The sequence below is a fragment of the Panthera onca genome, chromosome A2 (genome assembly GCF_046562875.1).
Source record: "Panthera onca isolate mPanOnc1 chromosome A2, mPanOnc1 haplotype 2, whole genome shotgun sequence".
Lineage (NCBI taxonomy): Eukaryota > Metazoa > Chordata > Mammalia > Carnivora > Felidae > Panthera > Panthera onca.
Genome location: NC_138340.1, coordinates 150170190 through 150190793, shown reverse-complemented (window position 1 = coordinate 150190793; position 20604 = coordinate 150170190). Strand labels below are relative to the sequence as shown.

The window sequence follows — 20604 nt, the reverse complement described above, 5'->3', positions numbered from 1 at the left end:
GAGGTGTATGACATTCTCAGGGCAGCTGTGATACAATGAGTACACGCCAGCCCCAAACCCTTGAGAGCCAGCATGGCACAAGGGTTAGCTTTTTAAATAATCTTTTAAATGTATTCTGACGAATGAAATGTAGAAGAATCTGGCTTGTTTTAATTTGTGGTTATAACATCTGGTGAGAGTACGAGTTTTAAATTATTTGTCATTGCAAAGTAGAACTGCACCTGCTAGTCAAGCTCAATAACAACTAATTGAAATAACAGGGTATTTTATCTGGAAAGCCTCTGTGTGTAAGAAGTGGAAATCAACAAAACTTTCTCTTGTCTCTGTTGTCCCTTCTCCCACATGGGCTGCAGGGGTATAGCATACAAAGGGCATAAGCCATCTTTAGTAAGTATCAATGAATATCAGGGTACAAATTATATTTGAGGATATAAATACATAGTTTCTTGATCATCACTTGGTTTTGTACAGGTTGAAAAGCAGTAGACATACTCTTCCCAGTTCTGTCATTCTGTTGGTCTATCCTCAGGGCCCAAAATAGGGCTTGGAACAGAGTAGATGCCCAATTAAAATTTGTTGAAGGTGTGAATGAATGAATCTGCAGCTCTGAGCCTTGGGGCCACTCAATTCTTGCTAACTGACTTCATTGGCACTCCTGATTTGGGTTGAGTTCTTTCTTTTAGTTCCCTGAATCCAAAGGAAAGTTAGGTCTTCTCCAGTCTGGCCCCAGGTATTATGGCCGGGGCCATAGAGTCACATTTTCCAAAATGGAAAGTGCCTTATTGTTTTATGTAAATATATGATTATTATTAAAAAGTTAGACAAACCAAAGGCAAAGGAAAGTAAAAATGACCACCAAGTCCCCAGAGAAAACACTGACTCCAGCTACAGATGAGGAAGCCAAGGTCTAAAGATAAAGGAAGAGGGATTTGCTCAGGCTCTTCTACATCCTTTATCTTCAGATCAAACCATGATTTTAGATGGCCCTTGATTTCTGGTTCTGGCCATCTGTTTCCTGTACACACCCTGAACTTTACCATCAAAGTTGGCTGGACCATAAAACCTGACCTTCCCTTTCCCATAAATGATCAGATTTTACAAAATCCGAAAGAGTGAACACGGACTTACTTAACACGCCCCAGAATAACAGAACTATAAGGTTCATCTTGAAACGTGAAAAGGTAACAGCCCGAATGTAAGGAGGTCCTTAAATACTCCTTTCAAAAAAAAAAAAATTGAAAGGAAGAAAGAAAGGGAATTAGTTGAAACATAGTATTCTAAAAGAATTAACAGAGAGAAATGTAAATTTAACAGAGTAGGATAAATTTGTGTAAATTTATTGTAGAGTATTAAGGGTACCTAACTAAGCTTCACCGAGTACATTCCTTTTATGATTGACTTTAAAGGAAGACATGTTCTTCCACACAAAACAGAAAACTGGAAGGAATAAACCATGGAGGTGCGTGGAAAGTTCTTAAGCAAAATTCTGGTTCTAAAGAAAGAGTTTCTTCACTGCAATTACAGTATGGCTCTAGCCACAGCAATACAGTAGTACTGCTCCCTTCACATTGATTCCCCATCTTCCTGTTCACCTGGAAAGCAAAGACACTGAAGGTACTGATTTAGCCTGATGCTCAATTTCCTGTTCTCTTTCCTGAGTCCTTCTAGCCCCATACTCTGAGCCTGGTCTGTGTTTTGACCTTGCTATACTTTGGTTTCCTAGCATGACGTGAGGGACATAAAGGCAGAAGCCATGGCTATTTGTATCTCACCATTGCTTGTCCTGTCCCTAGCACAGACACTGAAATTTGGTTGGTGCTTAATAACTATTGTCATGTAAAGATATCTCATCAGCTTGCAGTTGAATCTGAGGCCATTTAACACATCACTAGAAAGAGTAAGAGGTACGTCCTACTGGGCCTGGACACTGCCTAGAAGGTTGTGATGTCCACTCCACACGGATGCTCTCCCTGGTTCTCCCCATTTCCTTGACATTTTTGTCTCCTCTGATGGTTTCTATTACATTTTTATGATCTTACACTTGCTTTCTTGACACTATCACAACCATCCACCTTCAGCTTTTGTACTACCATACTGGGTGAGCCCAAACTTATTCTCTAATAATAATTTCTTTCCCTTTCTGAAAAAAGATAGAACATTTCTATCTCCAAATGCCTACAGGGAATCTCCATTTGGATGTGGTTTCTACCTGAAATTAAACAGCCCCCCCCCCACCATGTACACCCAAGAATGGAACAAGTTTCTCCATCTAGAACACTGTGGGAGATTCCCAGCTCCACAGACCTAATTAAATTCTCTGGAATTGCCTTTGAGTTTCTCCCTCTCCTGAAAGGTCTGCTAATTTTCCCTCCATAAAGACTCCCATATTTGGCCCTCATTTCCATATTTGCTGGCCCAATTCAGGGCCTCATTACTATATGTTCAGTACTAACTCTTCCCACACTCTAGTGCACTGTAGATCACTCTAGTGCACAACGTATCTCATCACACACAGCACCCCCTGTTAAGTCTCTATTGCCCTGCATGGGAAATAGAAACACCCAAGATGTGTGAGTCCAGCTCATTCCTCGTTAAGCAATCAATAGGTCTCTTATACCAGGATTCTTATTTCCACCTCTCTGCTTTTCCTGGTGTCATTTTCTCACCAAGATGGCACTCCTTTTACTCTTCATCACTATTACGGCATCCTCCACGGACTACCACATCCAAGGAGCTTTTTCGGACTAGTTTCACCACAGGATGATGACTGCCCTTCCTTGGCATTGATGTTTAGTTCTGGCTATCTATATGGCTACATTGTTGTTCCTTACTTGCTTAGCCAATGATAATGGTTAAAAAATAAAAACAACAACGACTACTACCATTTATGGAAGTCTGCTATGTGTCAGGTACCAACTAGGCCATTTATGAAGTTCAATAATCTCCACAACAACCACACAAGCTCTGCAGACATTATGCCTACTTTACAAATATGGCAACTGTGGCTTAGAGAGAAGTCACTTACTCATGGCCACACAGCACATTAGTGGCTAAGAGCAGGGACTTGAACCCACACAGCCCAGGTACCATTCATGGTGTCATATTTATGGACATAGACATTCCATGAACGGCAGCCTTCTCTGGCCAAGCTGATCCAAAGCAGTAATTTTACCTTCTTCTTTTGGGTTCTCCATACACATACATGAGCCTACAGCACCAAATACTTTTGTTATAGGAGTTAAGTTTCCCATTTTCTACTGCAGGATCACTAAGGGATCACCTTACTACCATCTCTTCATCTTTGCATTGGAATTTGTGTGAGGCAACATCGATTTAATTACAAGAACATTATTTAACACTTTTCTTCCGGTGAATGCCTGCTCTGTCTGATGTAAGCCACATTAAACGCCACTGTCCTTCGCTCTAAGGCCTAAAATTTTACGATATGCATTTATGCCCCATGCTTCCTATGTCATTGCTTTATTTCCCCAACCTGCCCTTGAAGTCACCACGACATACAACATGACAGCTTCCAACTAGACTCAGAATATCCACAGTAACAAACTCCATTAACTATTAACCTCTAATACATGGATTACTGGACTTGGCTACTTTTCTAATCAGAATAAAAACTGGTCACAAGATCCATCTAGGATTTATTGCCTTTGTATTTTTTAAATTTTTTAAAAGTTTATTTATTTTTGAGACAGAGAGAGACAGAGGATGAATGGGGGGAGGGTCAGAGAGAGGGAGACACAGAATCTGAAGCAGGCTCCAGGCTCTGAGCTGTCAGCACAGAGCCTGACACGGGGCTCGAACTCACGGACTGTGAAATCATGACCTGGGCCGAAGTCAGATGCTTAACCGACTGAGCCACCCAGGCGCCCCTGCCTTTGTATTTTTAGACCTAAGGCTCCCATTTCCTTGTTGGTTTCAACTGTCAGCATTTGTCATTTTTCCTGTCCTTTCAATATTATATTGCTTTTTAAACTTTTATCCACACATTGCTTTTGTCACTTAAAAATTCCACTATGAAAGGCTCTGATTTAATGCGACTGTTTGATTCCTCTAGAATCTTTTTTCCTTGATGTTGGTGTTCTTTTTTTACGCATAATTTAGAGTCATAACAGGAAAATTTTCCATCACAACTTTTGTAAAAGGTTTAGTGTGCAATATATTTGGCCCTTCAGGGAGATGATCTTTGAAGCCTGAAACCAGCACTGTTAATAACAGAATACAAATAGTGTTCAACCTAGGACCTTACCTTTCTGCTTCAAGCCGCATCTCTTCCCGCTTTTGCCTCCTGAGTTCTCTGCGACGTTCAAAATCATCCATGGTGTGGCTTCAGGTCTAGGGAGACCGGAGAATCTGGACCTAACAGAGAGGAGGTAGATCGAGATCACAGATGAATCAAAGTATCATTTCCCATGAAGCACTTTAGCCTTTGGTCCCCCACCATTTTTTCATACTCTCCTTTCTTCTTTACTCTTAAGAAAAACACCTTAAGGCTGGCAAGGTAGCCAGTGACCAATTTCTGACTCCCAAGCTGAGCCTTTCATGCACTAAACAAATTCAGTCTCATTCATGAAACCATTAGAGACAAATAAATAAGATCCCAGGATTACAGTTAAAAAATGAAAATAAAAACCTCAGGAGACAGAGGGATTTTGAAGATCTGAAATATCAGTGGGATCACTTCACAGCTACCAAATGATTTTGTTCTTTGTAACTTGCTGAGCCACAGATGAAAGTTACGAAAAAGTGAACAAAGAGAGAGGAAAAGAGAAAAAGAGTGAAAAAAAAGAAAAGTGGCTCAAAAAGGAATATGCAGGAATGAGAGAAAAGTAAGAGAGATAAAAGAAATAAAATAATATAAGCATCAAGGCATAATCTGCACAATCTGAAAGAATATTAATATCGGAATGATAAAAAAAACACAGCAATAATACCATGAATAAGCAGAAGTCGGCAGCATTTTTAAAAGCAGTTACATATGATCAAGCCGTTTTCAGAGCTCCAAAGTCCCGGCTCTTTGTAACCCAACCATTTTATCCTTTCCTACCTCCTCCGTGATGCTTTTGATCCCAGAAAGATCTTCCCTTTCCAGCTCTTCAACTGCGAAGCCTACTTCCCTTGCACTTCTGTGCCATGAAGCCAAGTATTCCAGAATTCCCCTGCAGCCCCCAAACCCAAAATGACTACCAGAAAAGGGGAAGCGGGCTCTTTTTGTCCTTGCTTTGTTTACAGAGCTGTCAGTGGTTAGTTAAACTCGGCCTGGAATCTGGCATTTAAGGCCTGCTTGAAGATTGTTTCCTGTGTGGAGCGGGAGGCCTCCACTTCCTCTGCAATCCTAGACTCTCCGCTGCACTCAGATCACAAAAAATGTTTTCCAGCCCTTTCTGTGCTTATGAGACAAGAAGTTTGCCCTGTGCAGGAAAATCAGGAGCTGTGCAAACCCTAAAGCCATCACCTAATGGCATCTCTGTTTGTGGGGGCAAAAAGCAAAACTTAGATTTTGAAGCCAAGTTCAGAAACCTTCTCAAATAAATTGTCAGATTCTTTTATTTTCAAGCATTTTCCCCTTAAAAAAACACACAAAAACAAAAATAAAGTCTCTGCCAACAAAAATAAAACTATACAATGTTTGCATTTTCCCCCTTTCTTATCCCTTAGGGTATTACTTATACTGCATATAAATCTTTTAGAAACTCTAATTTTGGTATTTATTGGGAGTTTTAAAATTTTAAGGTGTTTTTCTATCTTACTCTTACCAAAAGTACTTTCTAAGTACTTTGCTAGTTATGAAGAAAAGAATCAGTTTTCCTTTACTATTTCATCAACCACAAGTTTCTCTACATTTTCTGGCTTGATCTCTCCATAGTTATCAGAATGAAAAAAAAAGTGATTTGAACACCCCCTGAGAGGTCATCTGGGGGTCTTTCACCTGGGGGTGGGCTCCCGTTCTGAGGACAGTACAGGGTGAGAACAGCCCCGTGGCCAGTGGGACCAAACTTTGGTTACCCGGATGCTAGGTGCAGTGAGAGAGTAAACTCTTCTCGTCCCTTTCTTCAATACAGGCTTTTGTTGTGTATGAATCACTTTGCAAATAACTACAGCAACAGCAAACAGAAATGGGAGAGGGGGGTCTGTCTCTAAGTAAACAATTTCACTTTCCTTAATTTATCCAAGCAGCTTGAAAGGCATCCTCTAAAGCCTGAGCTCCCCCCTCATCCAAGCTAAGTTGTAATACTGGCTGCTTTTCAGTAACAACGGGCTGAGTTTCTTAGCCTATACCTCTGGTGGAGGTGCTAATAAGCAGTGATGTAAATATCCCCAAGCAGGCTGGAGATGCACATGGTGGGCAGAGCCTGAAAGGTCTTGGAACAAACACTCACAGGCAAGTGGAACGGCCTGAGAGCATGCGGTCGCTTTGGCTGACCATCCTCACTGGCTCTCTCCCCACGCAAATTCTTTTTCTGCTACCCATTCTCTCCACCTACTCCTCACCTTTTATTACTTACTTGGGCCCTTTTTTTCTTTCCCAACCACAGAAAAAGTCCATCTATCCCCTTATTTACTCATCTGGATCCTGGGGAGTATGCATCTGGGGCACTAGACGTGGGGGAGGGGGTCGCTCTATGATGCGTCTACATAGACAAGTGCCTTTCCGGGTTGTGTTTTGTGGACATGTGGAGAGTGTATCTGAGGGAGAGGAGAACGCACATCTGCGTATGGTGTGGTATGACTCTCTCTTGGGGGTGTATGAGGCTGTGCGGGGCAAGGAAGGTGTGTATGTTTCTGGAAATGGTCCTCAGGTGGTCTCCCACCAGGATGGGGCTGGAGGTCCTCCTCAGTCGTCACACTCTTGTACCACAGTGCTCCTCTGAACTTCTCCGCCCCTGTCCCATTAAGGGGAGCCATGTCTGGGTGGAACTGTAAGGGGTGTTTCCCCGTTTTTGGGAGCAGCAGCTTCCATCTTCTCAGCTCCTAATCTCTCATTTCCTCCCCTTCCCCCAGTCCATGCTGAATCCCTTCCAGCAACATTGGTTAGGAAACAAACTCTCAATCAACGTAGTGACGAAATGTCAAGGCAAAGAGATTCTAGAAACCACGGAGCTCTAGAGGGTCCCAAATGGAGGTTAGCCTGAAAAAGAAATGTAGGCTAAGGGAGGTATGTACCTGTGAATGTGACAGATGGATTCTTGAAAGCTGTATGAAAAATCTAAACTTTGGAACTGTGCAGGGGTGGGGGGAGGTCATGGTCATGCTATTGAAAGAACTTTGACATGACTTCTGCGTAAAGGGGGAAAGCACTTTACAAAGGCAGATGAATCATTACTGACTGACACATCTGTCTTTTCAATATGGACTCCCCAATACAAGATTTTCTTAAAACAGGGCGCATCTATGCTGGTGTAATTAAGTAGTAAGTCAGCGTTACAGATTCCTAATCGGTTAGCATGTAGCCCTTCCTTTTGGTAATGACACCACGAAATCCAGTTAGGGGCAGGAGATATGAGCATTATGAACGGATAGCTTCTAATCCACCCTCAGTTATTAGAGGGAGAAGCCACAGAGAAAGCTAAGTCCTACCTACCTTAAAATCAGCACAGACTGAATAGTGAATGGGTGTGGGGAAAGTCCTTGGCATCTTCTGGTAATGCTGCTACTGGTCTTGGAATGCATCAAGAACAAAATCTATTGTGTCAGGGACACTGGATAAGTTAGTGCAGCTTCCAAAAGTAACTAACACTTCTTGAACGTGTACTGTGTGTTGGGTTATTTTTCTCTTACTGTTTCTGTTTGAAATTCATGGGTGTTATTTCTCAGAGTAGTTTCAAGTTTAAAGACTAAAAGGAACAGAAAGGACAGAGCTCCTAGATACTCCCTTTCCTCCACCCCTGCCCAGTTTCTTCTACGTTGCACTGAATCGTGTGCTCACGCTGCAGAAACTGTATTGAAGACCTAACCCCTCAGAACGTGACCTTATTCAGAAATAGCGCCTTCGTATATGTAGTCAGGACGAGGCTATTAAAGAGGGCCCTATTCTAAGATGGCTGGTGTTCCTATACAAAGGGGAACTCTGGACACAGGAACAGACATACACAAGAAGATACTGTGGAGACACAAGGAGAATGCCATGAGAAGGTGGAGGGCAAGGAGTACCTGAGGCTACCAGAGCTGGGAGAGAGAGACCAAACAGATCCTTCTTTAAGTGTCCACAGAGAAAGCCCTCCTGACACCTCCATTTTGGACTTCTAGCTTCCAGAACTGTGAGACAATGTTTCTGTTGTTCTAAGTCCCTCAGGTTGTGGTACTTTGTTATGGCAGCCCTAGAAAACTAATATAGCCTAATTAACATCATGGGGTCGTGGGGCACATTTGTTACAACTGATGAACCAATACATTATTAGCTACGGTCCATAGATTACATTAGGTTTCACACTTGGTGTTATGCACGCTGAGCTTTGCCAGGTGCATGATATCATGTATTAACCATTATAGTAGCAGAATAGTTTCCCTGCCCTGAACAACCCCTATTCTCCATCTTTTCACACTTCCCTCACTCCCACCTCTACCCCAACCCTTGGCAACCACTGATCCTTTTACTGTTTTTACAATAGCTTTGCCTTTTCCAGAATGTCATACAGTTGAAATCATACAGTATGTAGCCTTTTTACACTGGTGTCTTTCACTTAGCAACGTGCATTTAAGTTTCCTCCTTGTCTTTTTGTGGCTTGATAGCTCTGCTGGGCTATTTAAAAATATGTTAAATTATTTTATCTACACAATAAACCTGTGAAGTAGCTATTAAAATCCCCATTTAACAGAATTTCAAAGTGCCTGCTCTTAAGCACTATAATATTCTTGGACTAATCCACTATTAATCTCTAGGAATTGTTTTCCCTTTCAGGAAATAAGCAAGAGTGCCCCAGGAAAGTTCTGAGAAGACTATTGTCAAGATCTCTGGTTGAATTCATTGGATCGAATTAAACTGAGATAAGAAGTGATCTTAAAAGTTACCCATGCTGGGGTGCCTGGATAGATGGCTCAGACATTTGAGCATCCGACTTCGGCTCAGGTCATGTTCTCACAGTTTGTGGGTTTGAGCCCCATGTTGGGCTCTATGCTGACAGCTCAGAGCCTGGAGCCTGCTTCAGATTCTGGGTCTCTCTCTCTCTCTGCCCCTCCCCCACTCACATTCTGTCTCTCTCTCTCTCTCAAAAATAAATAAGCATTAAAAAAAAAAAAAAAGTTACCCATACCTCTTCAATTGTATGTTCATTTGGCTTAAATGATAGAATTGTCATGTCTCAAAGATACCAATTAAATTAAACCTTGCAAATAGTAATTAAGCCTCTATTAATTTATTGTTACTTCTTTGTAAGATTCATATACCAGGATGCTCAGATTCTGGACAGCATCACTGCATACTTCTGTGATGTTAGCATTTCTTTCTTGCATTGCACCTTCCTTATTACATAACCTTCCTCTTCTGACCACTATACCCTCAGTCTCAACATAACACTTTCTCTTTTATTTCAAGGAACCCTAGTGTTTCAACACTCATAACAATTATTAGGCAGATTCTTTCTGATTAGTCATCATTATTTACCCACTATAAATATCATGGTGAAATGAATTCAGCGAAGCCCCACAAAAACAAAAACAAAAAACAAGAAACACATTTACACCATCAAGATGCAATATACATTTACTGAGCATTTACTATGGTGTTCTATTATACACACTAGGGATACAACAATGAACAAGACTGAAAAGGTCCCTGTCCTCCTGGAACTTGTATTTTAGACTTCCTTGCTTCTTTAAACTTCTACCAGGTGTATCATACCCATTTTCAACTTTGAATCACAACTATCATCTGTTTTCTGTCTTTTGTTCTCAAGATTCAGGGCTTTGTGGGAGAAAGTCAGGAGCCATGTTTTGTCTGTGAGGGTTTGTGTTAACCTCAGCTGGGTGACTACTGTGGCTCAGTGATACTTCTCTTCATCCTACATGTACTGGGGTGATTTCTGGGTGTGATATATTCCAGCAGATTCCTCACCTCTGCTCTTCAAATTATCTTCACTAACCTCAATGCTTCAATTGCCCTTCTCTACAAACCCTTGGCAAACAGTGATCTGGACTCAGGAACCTGGACTAATCCCTTCTGTGAAGTGAGGTGCTTGGACTAGATGATGTCCAAGGTTTAATCCTACTCTATATAATACTATGGTTCCATACCTGCTCTCCAATCCAGCAAAGATGGATATATCAAACATGATATGTCCACGATTCCTCCTTTCTAGGCCTAAATGATATCTAGTCTTCTAATTCTCTTCTAGTCTTCTAATTTAGAAAGCATTAACCTTCCTTTCAAGCACATCATCCCATGACATCCTCGATAAAAATATTGTATTGCTTCTCAAACATGTCATTGAATTTTCCACTTCTGCACTTTTAATTCATACATCACATCCATCTGGAATGAGTTCCTCTATCCTTTTCATTGTCCATATTCTATTCAGTCATGAATTCTGGAGTCTTCAGTTCCGACTGGGTCCTTCAGTCGTGAAGTCTCACTCTATTGAGTCAGAACCAAATTTCACTTCTTCATGATGGTTTTCTTGAGGACTCTAGCTTGGAAGTGATATCTCCCTCCTTGAACACCTATCATTGATTTTGGGAATTAATGTACTGCCTTGCCACAGCTCAATTGTTCTAACTAGTATTTAAATTTTTTTAGTGTTTATTTATTTTTGAGAGAGAGAGAGTGGGGAAGGGACATGGAGTGGGGGGAGGGTGCAGAGGATCTGAAGTAGGCTCTGCACTGTCAGCAGGCAGCCCAACCTGAGGCTTGAACTCACGAACCACGAGATCATGATCTGAGCTGAAGTCGGACGCTAAACCGACTGAACCAACCAGGTGCCCCTGTTCTAACTACTATTTAAATATTTTATTGATATTTTATTTTCTATATATTTTCATTCTTAAGGCCAATAATGAAAAGATAACCACTGTACAAAAAAGTCTCTTTCCTATTGGGTATGGTAGGCACTCAGGAATTGTAGCTGATTTGAACCATTGGATTTTTATTCTAGATTTTACCATTCTGAGTATGTAAAATGTAACTCAAGCTGATTCATCTCTGTATTTTATTGACTGATCAGTGTTTACAAAGTGAATTAAAGACTTTTGTAATAGACTATATATGAATCTCAAAAGTTATATAAACCCACATTTGCAGTAGTTACACAGTAAATCTGGCAGTGTTTTCTTTCTGACTGTAGAAAATGAACTTTTGTCCTTTTTAAAAAAGTTCAATTTATCAACCTGCTTTGCTCTTTTCTGAACAGAATGGTTCATTTGGGACTCAAAAACCAAATAAACACATGGACTGTAACATACAGTTTGGACTTAACTTTAGCTCAACCTTCACCATCTTGTTCCAAAAATCTGTGCTACTTAAAAAAAACAAAAAAAAAAAAAAAACCAAAAAAAAACAAAAACAAAAAACACATGCAATCACCAAGGCACATTTGTCAAGATCAGCAATACAGAAATAAGAATGAATGGGATCAACCTGAGGAGCTCTGCCCTCTCAAGCTGTTTCTTTTCTCTGATCAGTGGAATCCAGAACACGAAGCTGTACTATGAGCAGGCTAACAGGTTATGACCTGTTTTTTCTCTTCATTCCTGCTCCATCTTTTATCATTACGTTCCCTCTATTTGTATTTCTTCATTTGCAAAACCCTGACAGGCTTCACATAACTAAAATCAATGTCTTTGGTGAAAGAGAGTGGCCTCTTTTCACCTTAGCAGGAATGGGCAGCTTGGGCATTTCAGACTGACCAAGTGCTGGTGTTTATATACACCGACTCTAACGCTTGGGAAGACAACACATTTAGGGATTCTAGGTTGCATCTTAAAGTGTTATCACACACACTGCCACTTTATTTGGAGCACTTCAGATTGTTCAAACCCTGTGGCAATCATTGTTTGATTCTTAGGTAAGAAAACTAGGTTCATCTCCATATAAAGAAAGAAGACTGAGATGTATAGAACTTCGGCACTAGCTCCTGAATAGCAGCCAATCGGTGGAGAACCAGCACTGGTGTTTAGAATAATCTCTACACCATTCTGAGAAGTCTGAGAAAAGTGAGAAGAGAAAATCTGAAACCCAATTACTTCTGTGCCCTTTTATCTTACTTAGGGTTTAAAATACTTTTCCTTGGCAAACTCAAGGAGAATTACACTGAAAGACACAGGCTAATACCAAATCAGAACAGGTATGTGGCCACTTCTGCTCTTGGTCCCTAGAGAGAAGTAAAAGGCATAGGTGTGAATGCTATGGCAAAGATGGAAATTCTCCACCAAACTGTGTCTGTGTGAGAACAAAAATTGCGTAGCTTTGCTGCAAGGAATGTATAAATGTGATAACCTAAGCTAATTCTGATGTATAAGGGTGGGGTCCTTGCCCCAACAGAACTCTCCAGCAAGAGGTAGGGCTGCTGAGAAAGCGTGAACCCCTATTACTGAAAACAGTCCGGTAGAGGTGAAATGGCCATCTATTTAGGGCTGTAGGAAAAGATAGTCTTTAAGATTCTAAAGCTATGCTGTCCAATACAGTAGCCACTAGTCACATGAGACAATTTAAATGTAAATTAATTAAAATTAAACAAAATTCAGGGGCACCTGGGTGGCTCGGTTGGTTAAGAGTCTGGCTCTTGGGGCGCCTGGGTGGCTCAGTCGGTTAAGCGTCCGACTTCGGCTCAGGTCATGATCTCGCGGTTCGTGAGTTCGAGCCCCGCGTCGGGCTCTGTGCTGCCAGCTCAGAACCTGGAGCCTGTTTCGGATTCTGTGTCTCCCTCTCTCTCTCTGACCCTCCCCCGTTCATGCTCTGTTTCTCTCTGTCTCAAAAATAAATAAACGCTAAAAAAAAAATTAAGAAAAAAAAAAAGAGTCTGGCTCTTAACTTAGGCTCAGGTCACGATCTCACAGGTTCATGCCTGGAGCCTGCTTGGGATTCTCTCTCCCTCTCTCTCTGCCCCTCCCCCCCTTGAATAAATAAATAAACTTAAAAAAATAAATAAAATAAACATAAGAATTTCTGTGATTGTTAAAAAAATTAAAGAAAATTAGGAATTCCATTTCTCAGTTCCACCAGCCCTGTTTCCAGTGTTCTGTGGCTGCATGTGTCCAGTGGCTACCATATAAGACAATGCAGAGAGCATCTTCACCACCACAGAAAGTTCTATTGGAGAGCCCCACTTACAGTGTGTCAGACACGATCTCAGACTTGAGAGATCTTATAATTTCATAGATAAGATGGAATGGTATGCGGGGTGTGGCACAGGTCAGCTTTTGGAAGCCTGGATGTATTCTTTTAATCCTCTTAGAATACCCTCTCTGTTCTCCTGCAGGAGGCCTTTGGATCAGACAATCTCACTGTGACTAAGCACTTGCTATTGAGTAAGTTAAATGCTCAGCACAGGCAAAAGAAGCTGAGACACCGTCTGAAGACAGATCACACCTCAAATTGCATAACAAGGACCGTGAGTGGTTTATTTGGAACAGAAGATCAGAGCTCATGGGTCTTCACCAATGGTAAACATGGTACGGAGATCATCATATTTTACACAACAGTAGTTTTACTTATGCATGACCCTTTGGACTTTCTGGTCTACTCAGCTATAAAAACATTGGCAACCCACGAGTCTGCTCTTTGTGATTGGTTTTCCAACTAACATTTCCAATTTAGTGATCAAAACCCAGATCCAGAGCCTTAGCCAGCTATCTTTGTTGATACAAGGTATCAGCAAGGTGAGAGAGTTTAGATGGCAGGATATAAATCCAGTTACACTGCTGGAGACAATTCAAAGGTATGTGCTTTGCCAGTGGTAATAGTCTTGTGCATGAAGGACACGCTAGTATTAATGGAGACTAATTATTCCCTAGTGAATTTTTCAACTTTTATTCATCATGATCCTCAAATGCATTTATTGTGTTCTAGAATTATGTAGCAAGTTAGAGGCTATCTTCTAAGAGTTTATAGTCTAAGATGAAAAGCTTTGAAACCAAACCAAGGGACATTATCCATTATACCCCTCGGACACTATAGATGCACAACTTAAACATAGAAATCTACACAGAAGTTAAATAATAAATCGAAAAGGGCTTAGACTGCTTCCTCTTTCCTCTCATCATTTAGATGGCACTTCACCCTAGTTGTTAGTTTGGAGATTTCTGGACTTTTCTTTTTTTTTTTTTTTTAAACGTTTTATTTATTTTTGAGACAGGGAGAGACAGAGCATGAACAGGGGAGGGTCAGAGAGAGGGAGACACAGAATCCGAAACAGGCTCCAGGCTCTAAGCTGTCAGCACAGAGCCCGACGCGGGGCCCGAACCCACGGACCGCGAGATCATGACCTGAGCCGAAGTCGGCCGCCCAACTGACTGAGCCACCCAGGCGCCCCTGGACTTTTCTTCAAGTAAGAAATGACTCACAGTATAGGCTTAAGACTAGCATAAGACAATAGGGTCTCTGAACCGCTAATGTGTTTGTATGGACACCCATATTATATTTCTATTGGAGCATTTAGTCTGTAGCTTGCATTTTAACTGCTAAGTACATATCTGTCCTTCCAGAAGACTGTAACCTCCTTGAGGTTATTACTCATTTTTGTGATCCTCCAAAGTAGTATTTGAGGGGTCCCTCAAACAGTCCCTTAACTATTTTTTTTTATAGTCTGCAAGGCTGACTACTTGTTGAATTGGAATGGCTTCTAGGGCATTTCTTTCATTAGACTTAGTTGGTAAACAGAGGAACTTGGCTAAGACATTATCAAAAGGCCATGTCTCCAGCTGAGCTTTTAGTACTACCTTGAGGGTGGCAGTGGTTCACTGTGGAGCTCTATTTTATATTGTGATTTGTAGCTACGGTTGTTTTCCTCTAGTGGAAAAGAACCTTGTCTTAGAAGATGGGTATTAGGCATTTGTAACTGAGGGAATAGTTCTGGGATGTTCAAAGAGAAGGAGGGACAAAGAAGACATATGATGAATAAGAAAAGAAGAGAATCAGGGTTGGGCTGAAACACTCCAAATTGCCAAGGCCTTTGGAGGTTCCGTGCCACTCCTCCATCATAATTAGAAAATACTGACATTCAGAGCTGATTTAAATGCTTCCATCAGTCTAAAAAAAAGTGTTGCCTGGTTTTGCTCTCTAACCATGCTCAGTAATTAGAAACATAAGGCACTGTACTGGATGCTTGCTTGAGAACCCACCCCTCCCAAGCCTGGTGTCATTACCCATTGGCTATCGGACTTTTATCTTTTCTCACCATCTCTCAGGAGCCTCAGCCCAGGTCACAGGAAGAGCGTGCGGTTGCCACGGGCGTTCCTGAGAAAACCTGGAGACCTCTGGCGCCACCTCAAACTCTAAAGCACACGAAGAAACTCATTTTGCCAGCCTACTTCCTAGCTGGAGCTCTATAAATCTATACTGCATTGGGAAGGCAGTAGTTCAGGTATGGGAAGACAGGTTTTCAAACCAAAAGAGTCATAGGGAGGATCTTTGTGACAACCAGCTTGAAAGGACATCCTCGTTTGTTTCTGAGAACAAGAAAGCTGCTCTGACAGCTGATCCTACAGTTCCTCGCGCTCTTGCTCAAAAACCTGTATTTTGCAGAATGTAGGAGCAGAACACCATCTAAGAAGCAAAAGCAGCAGCAGCAGCTTTTTACCTTGGACAAAATCCACAAGGAAAACAGAAAAATGCTTGTAATCAAGGACTTCAACTCAACAGGCACCTAGCTTGTCAAATGAAAACATGTGGCGGCCACCTGCTAAGCATCTTAAAGAAAAAAAGATACCTTCTTGTTTTTCTACCTGATCTAGTCTCTTTGGAGCATATTTGCATTTCCCGGTTTTTCACACTCAAACAGTGCTGTCCACACTCTGTACAAAGATGACTAAGCAATTTTGTATTAAGTAACCAAAGCAAGTCCTGCCAATTTTAGAATAATTAAGTTTCTGCCGTCTAATATAAACAGTTCCAAGAACTGCATGCAGCCTACCAAAAGTATATATTACAAGTAGTCAACACTGTGGCCAGCTGGCAGGCAGATCAACCTATTAAAGTAGAATTGTTCAGAATTCAGAGTATTATTTTTCTTTTCTCCCATTATTTTTTCTGCATCCAACTTTGTTTCTTTGGGATTGTTTTCAAGTATACAAAGCAAGAAACTGTTGCGGAATTGCACCTCCTGTAAACGAATGAGCTTTTCTCTTGAGATCCTTTGGAGCACACAAATCATTCCCATTTCAACCCCTGTCTACACAGGCAGCCAAAGCAAAATGGAGCAAGTGAATCTACTTTGTTCCCACTCAAGCTGAAGTGTTCATTTTGCTTGACCATAAGAAAGGTCTACAGTGACCACTAGACAAATGAATGCGCACATTAAATCCTATGCCCACTGGGCCCTGAAAATATCTTTCTGACCACTGATCCTTGTACTGCCTTTGCCAGGTAGCTTGGTGGGCCACAATTTATTGCTAATAAAACTAAAGTCATGGATTCAATACCACCAGGAATGAGTTAACTGTTTAAGATAAAAAAAAACCTTAAACTATTGCCATGTGCTATGACATTAATCTTGGCCAGCTATAATGGCAGATGTGGCTTGACAAGTTTAAGTTGAGAAAATAGAGATGGTTAGACTAAACCCACTCCACCATGACCCTCAATAGAGTGTAGGGTCAAATGAGTGTGAGTGTAGCATCATACAAAAAGGTCTCTGAATATTCAATTGCATTATAAGCCCTGTTGTCTTCTTCACTGTGAATAAATTCACACATCATCAAGAGGGGTTAAGGCTCCACAATCATCATTACAATGAAAACTTCAGTAAAAACGTTCAACAAATATTGCGAAGTAATATTCACATACTAACCACTTTGCTTGGTATGGCATGTAAACTGTCAATGCAACTATTCTGCCCTCTCTGGGCTTATAATCTGAGAGTGGAGACAGGCAATAAATAAAGAAAATACAAATTGGGATAAAGGTTAGAAAGGTTCCAAGAGAGAACTACAGAAGTGACCTAATGCTTTTCTTCGGGCTAGAATAGGATATAGGCAGTAACAGCTTTTTCAAACAGGAATGATATTAATACACATAGAGACATGCATTCATAAAGAGAACATGAGTTTATAAGACCTGAGTTTATATTCATTAAACAAATACATATATATAGACATCTGTTTTGTTCCAGACACTCACTCTTCCAGTTGCTGATAAATCAAACTTTTCTCTACTTGTCTCTCTTAAAGAAGTGGGTGAGGAGTAAAGTAGGTAGTCAGGTTTGAGGGATGGTGAATTATTCTTACCCCTTCTTTCACACCTCAGGTCCTGTGTAAGTAATAGAAAACTAAGGACATATCGGCTGCTGTCTACCACAATTTATACAGACAAACAGAATCCACTTAAGATATTAACTTCACATGGCTAAAGTAGGAGGCATGAATGAGGGCATCTTTCTGGAAACCATCCAGCTCAGTGAACTTCTGACAAGAAAAGCATGTTTCCCACCCACTATTAAGCCAAAATTTGTTGACTGAAATGAAGCTGGTCCACTTTGTTTTTTCAAACTTTGGTTCATGATTCCAAGAAACGAACAGTCCATAATAAATTTACCCCAGTGGCAGAACATCTCACAACCAGCTTTTCCCCTTTGAATACCCCCAAACAGACCTTTTATTTGTTGACATACAGCCCCTGGACATTCATGAAAACAGGATGTTCTATTGCTGCTTTTTAAGTTAAATGGATTTAAGTCAGGGTCTCAGCAGAATTTCAAAAACAGATGTTACACAGCAGAAAGGCTGAACTGACCCCAGCAATGAGAGGCTATTTCACTTGAACTTGGAATATTCTTTGTTAGGAGAAGCAATCAAAGATGCCTTCAACTGGAAACAGGAGCAACCCAAGGTGTACTACTGTCTCCAATCAGTGATGGCCTGTGGGTCTAGGACGCTGTTGGGCCTGTAGGACTACTGGTTTGGGGAATAAGCAGCTGAGGGCTAATGACGGGGAGGCGTAAATGCCTTGGTTTTGGAGGGGGTTAGTGAGGAACAATGATCTTCCTCCCACATGACACCATCCTGAGTCTCTGTACCTTTCAGGGGCCCTGCATGAAGTGGCTTCACTGAATCCATCAAATGATTGCTGACATGTAAACACAACTCACAGCTGGGCCACAGGCCTCAGTTCTGCAAAAATGTAGCCCTTGTTTCTGCCTCTGGGCCTTTGTCTCTGCTTCCTCTCTCTCATTACCTGTAGTGCCTTCCACTTCTATAAATCCATGTATTTTTCTAGAGTCTAGCTCAGTCCTATCTTTATTCCAGAAACATCTTTGCGTTCAACTTTTGCAATATTGTTGGTACTGTTCTTTTTGGTGATCAATCTTATATGGCTTTGTTGTTCAGATTTCTTATAACTCTCTTTCTCTTGAGCAAGTCTAAAGCTGCTCAATGTTGTGTCTACATCTCCTTTGAAATCTGCTCACAGTTCTGGGTAGCTTGCTATGCCTTTGTAGATGCAAGGGAGTATTTGCTGAATTAAGTTTATTGAAAGACTTCTGGCCTGAAAATCCAAGCTCCAAATAATGCCACAGGCTACGGCCATAAGTGATGTTTGCCTAATGTTCCTGTTTTATAGAACTGTACTTTCTGGCTTCCTTGTGGTCAGATGAGGCTAAGTGACTAGTTTTGGCCATTGAGTTGTAAGCACAAGTGTCATGTCACTTCTAAGGTAGACCATTTAATTTTTGAAGTGAGACCCTTTAGGGACCTCTTTTTCTCTCTACCATAGTAACCAACAATGTTTCTAGAGAGTAGCTTGCCAGCTGGGGGCCCCAAGTAAGGATGACAAAATGGTGGACTGGAAACCTCTGCCTATCCAGGGTTAGACAGAAAGCATGAGTATCAAACCCTTGTTTAAGTCGTGGAGATTCTGAGTCCTGACCCCAGCATACCCTAGCTTGTCATGACTGCTGTAGCCTTGGTCAACACAGTCCATAATGAAAGTGATCTTCTGACATTAGGTAGTACATATCTATGTTTCACGCAGGGGCTTACTCAACTTATATATCTTATTTTCCTTCTGTGACTTCTAATATAGCAATAGGGATAGGTAGGTTAATCAGAACCCTGTTTGCAGGTAGGGCCCCAGGGAGTAGAAGTGGCTCATTGGCCCCATAAGCCATAAAACTGCCACTAACAGCAGGAGTCTTCACCTATGATGTGTTCACTCATTTATAACAGGGATGACAAACTCAAATGCTTTGAAGAACCAAAGAGGTGAATATTTGGGGGATGGTGGCCCATGGGAAAATGGAGAATGCATACATTAAGAGCATTCAAAATCAAGTTAAAAACAAAATCCATGCTGGGCAAGGGAAGCACATTTGCAGGTCTATGTGGGTTTCAGTTTGGCACTTTGTGACCCCTGATTTATAGAGTCATTCATTAGGGTCAAGAGTGAACCCACACAAAATTACAGTCCACATGGAGAAGTTTATTTACTTAGCCTGTGGTTATATAGGATGTACTATGTACCAAGCACAGTTCTCAGAACTTTATAAATATCAATTTAAATCTTTCTAACAATCCATATTGTCTCCATTTTATAGATAAAAAGATAGGCCCAGAGAAGCTGAGTCATGTGTCCAAGGTCACAGAGCTAGTAAATGGTAGAGCTAGCCTGGCCCCAGAGTCTGTGCTTCTAATCACAGAACAATGCTCCATCTCAAAAGACCTGTAAATGGATAATACAAGGTAGACCGTGGCAACAACCTTGAAGATGAAATGATCACGTGATTGACTGTACAAATGCCCCTCAGTAGGAGAGGTTTCCTGTCCAGAGGATTTGGCCTGCTGCACGTTAGGCAGGCTCACATTTGATGTTTATTAATGAAGTAAAAATGAATCTCCTGTTTATGTTCATTTGTGTTTTGGCAAACTGATTTATTACTTCATTTAAGTGGGGTTTGCTTCAGGAAATAAGTTGAATTCATTCTAAAGTCTTAAAAACTAAAACATAGTACTTCACACTTTGACTATTTCTTTGCTTTTTAAAATTTAATTAGACATGAAGGTCAGTCATCTAACTTTATCAGTTTGCATCGGTCTCAGGGCAGAGCCAAGTTTGTGGGATCTGAAGATTATTTGGGAGGCCTTCTTTAGTACTGGGGCGCCTGGGTGGCTCAGTTGGTTAAGCATCTGACCCTGGATTTGAGTTCAGGTCATGATCTCGTGGTTCATAGGTTCGAGCCCCGTGTCGGGCTCTGCACTGACAGCATGGAGCCTGCTTGGGATTCTCTATCTCCCTCTCTCTCTGCCTCTCCCTCTCTCTGCCTCTCTCTCTCTCTCTCTCTCTCTCTCTCTCAAAAAAAGAAATAAACATTTAAAAAAGGAAGAGAATATTAAATGTAAAAAGTTCAGCAGGGGTCGTGGCAGAGACATGATCCCCGGGAGGGGCCCTGCCACTTCAGCTCCACTGGCTTCATGGCAAATCCACTTTGGGTTTCTCACCTCGGGTTCTTC

The 20604-nt window shown here is 41.3% G+C and overlaps 1 protein-coding gene across 9 annotated transcripts in view; it reads right to left on the bottom strand.

The window, feature by feature from the left end:
• CALD1 (caldesmon 1) overlaps positions 1–20604 on the bottom strand; it is a 188069-nt gene that overhangs the window by 96380 nt on the left and 71085 nt on the right. For 8 of the 9 annotated variants that reach the window (XM_078439149.2, XM_078439159.2, XM_060633197.3 and 5 more), the window contains one exon: positions 4265–4374. In XM_078439149.2, coding sequence (XP_078295275.2) covers positions 4265–4335 — 71 coding nt within the window. In that variant the 5' untranslated portion in view covers positions 4336–4374. Of the gene's footprint in view, positions 1–4264; positions 4375–5062; positions 5193–20604 lie in introns of those variants that run through there. The other variant, XM_060633198.3, reaches the window with a different exon arrangement.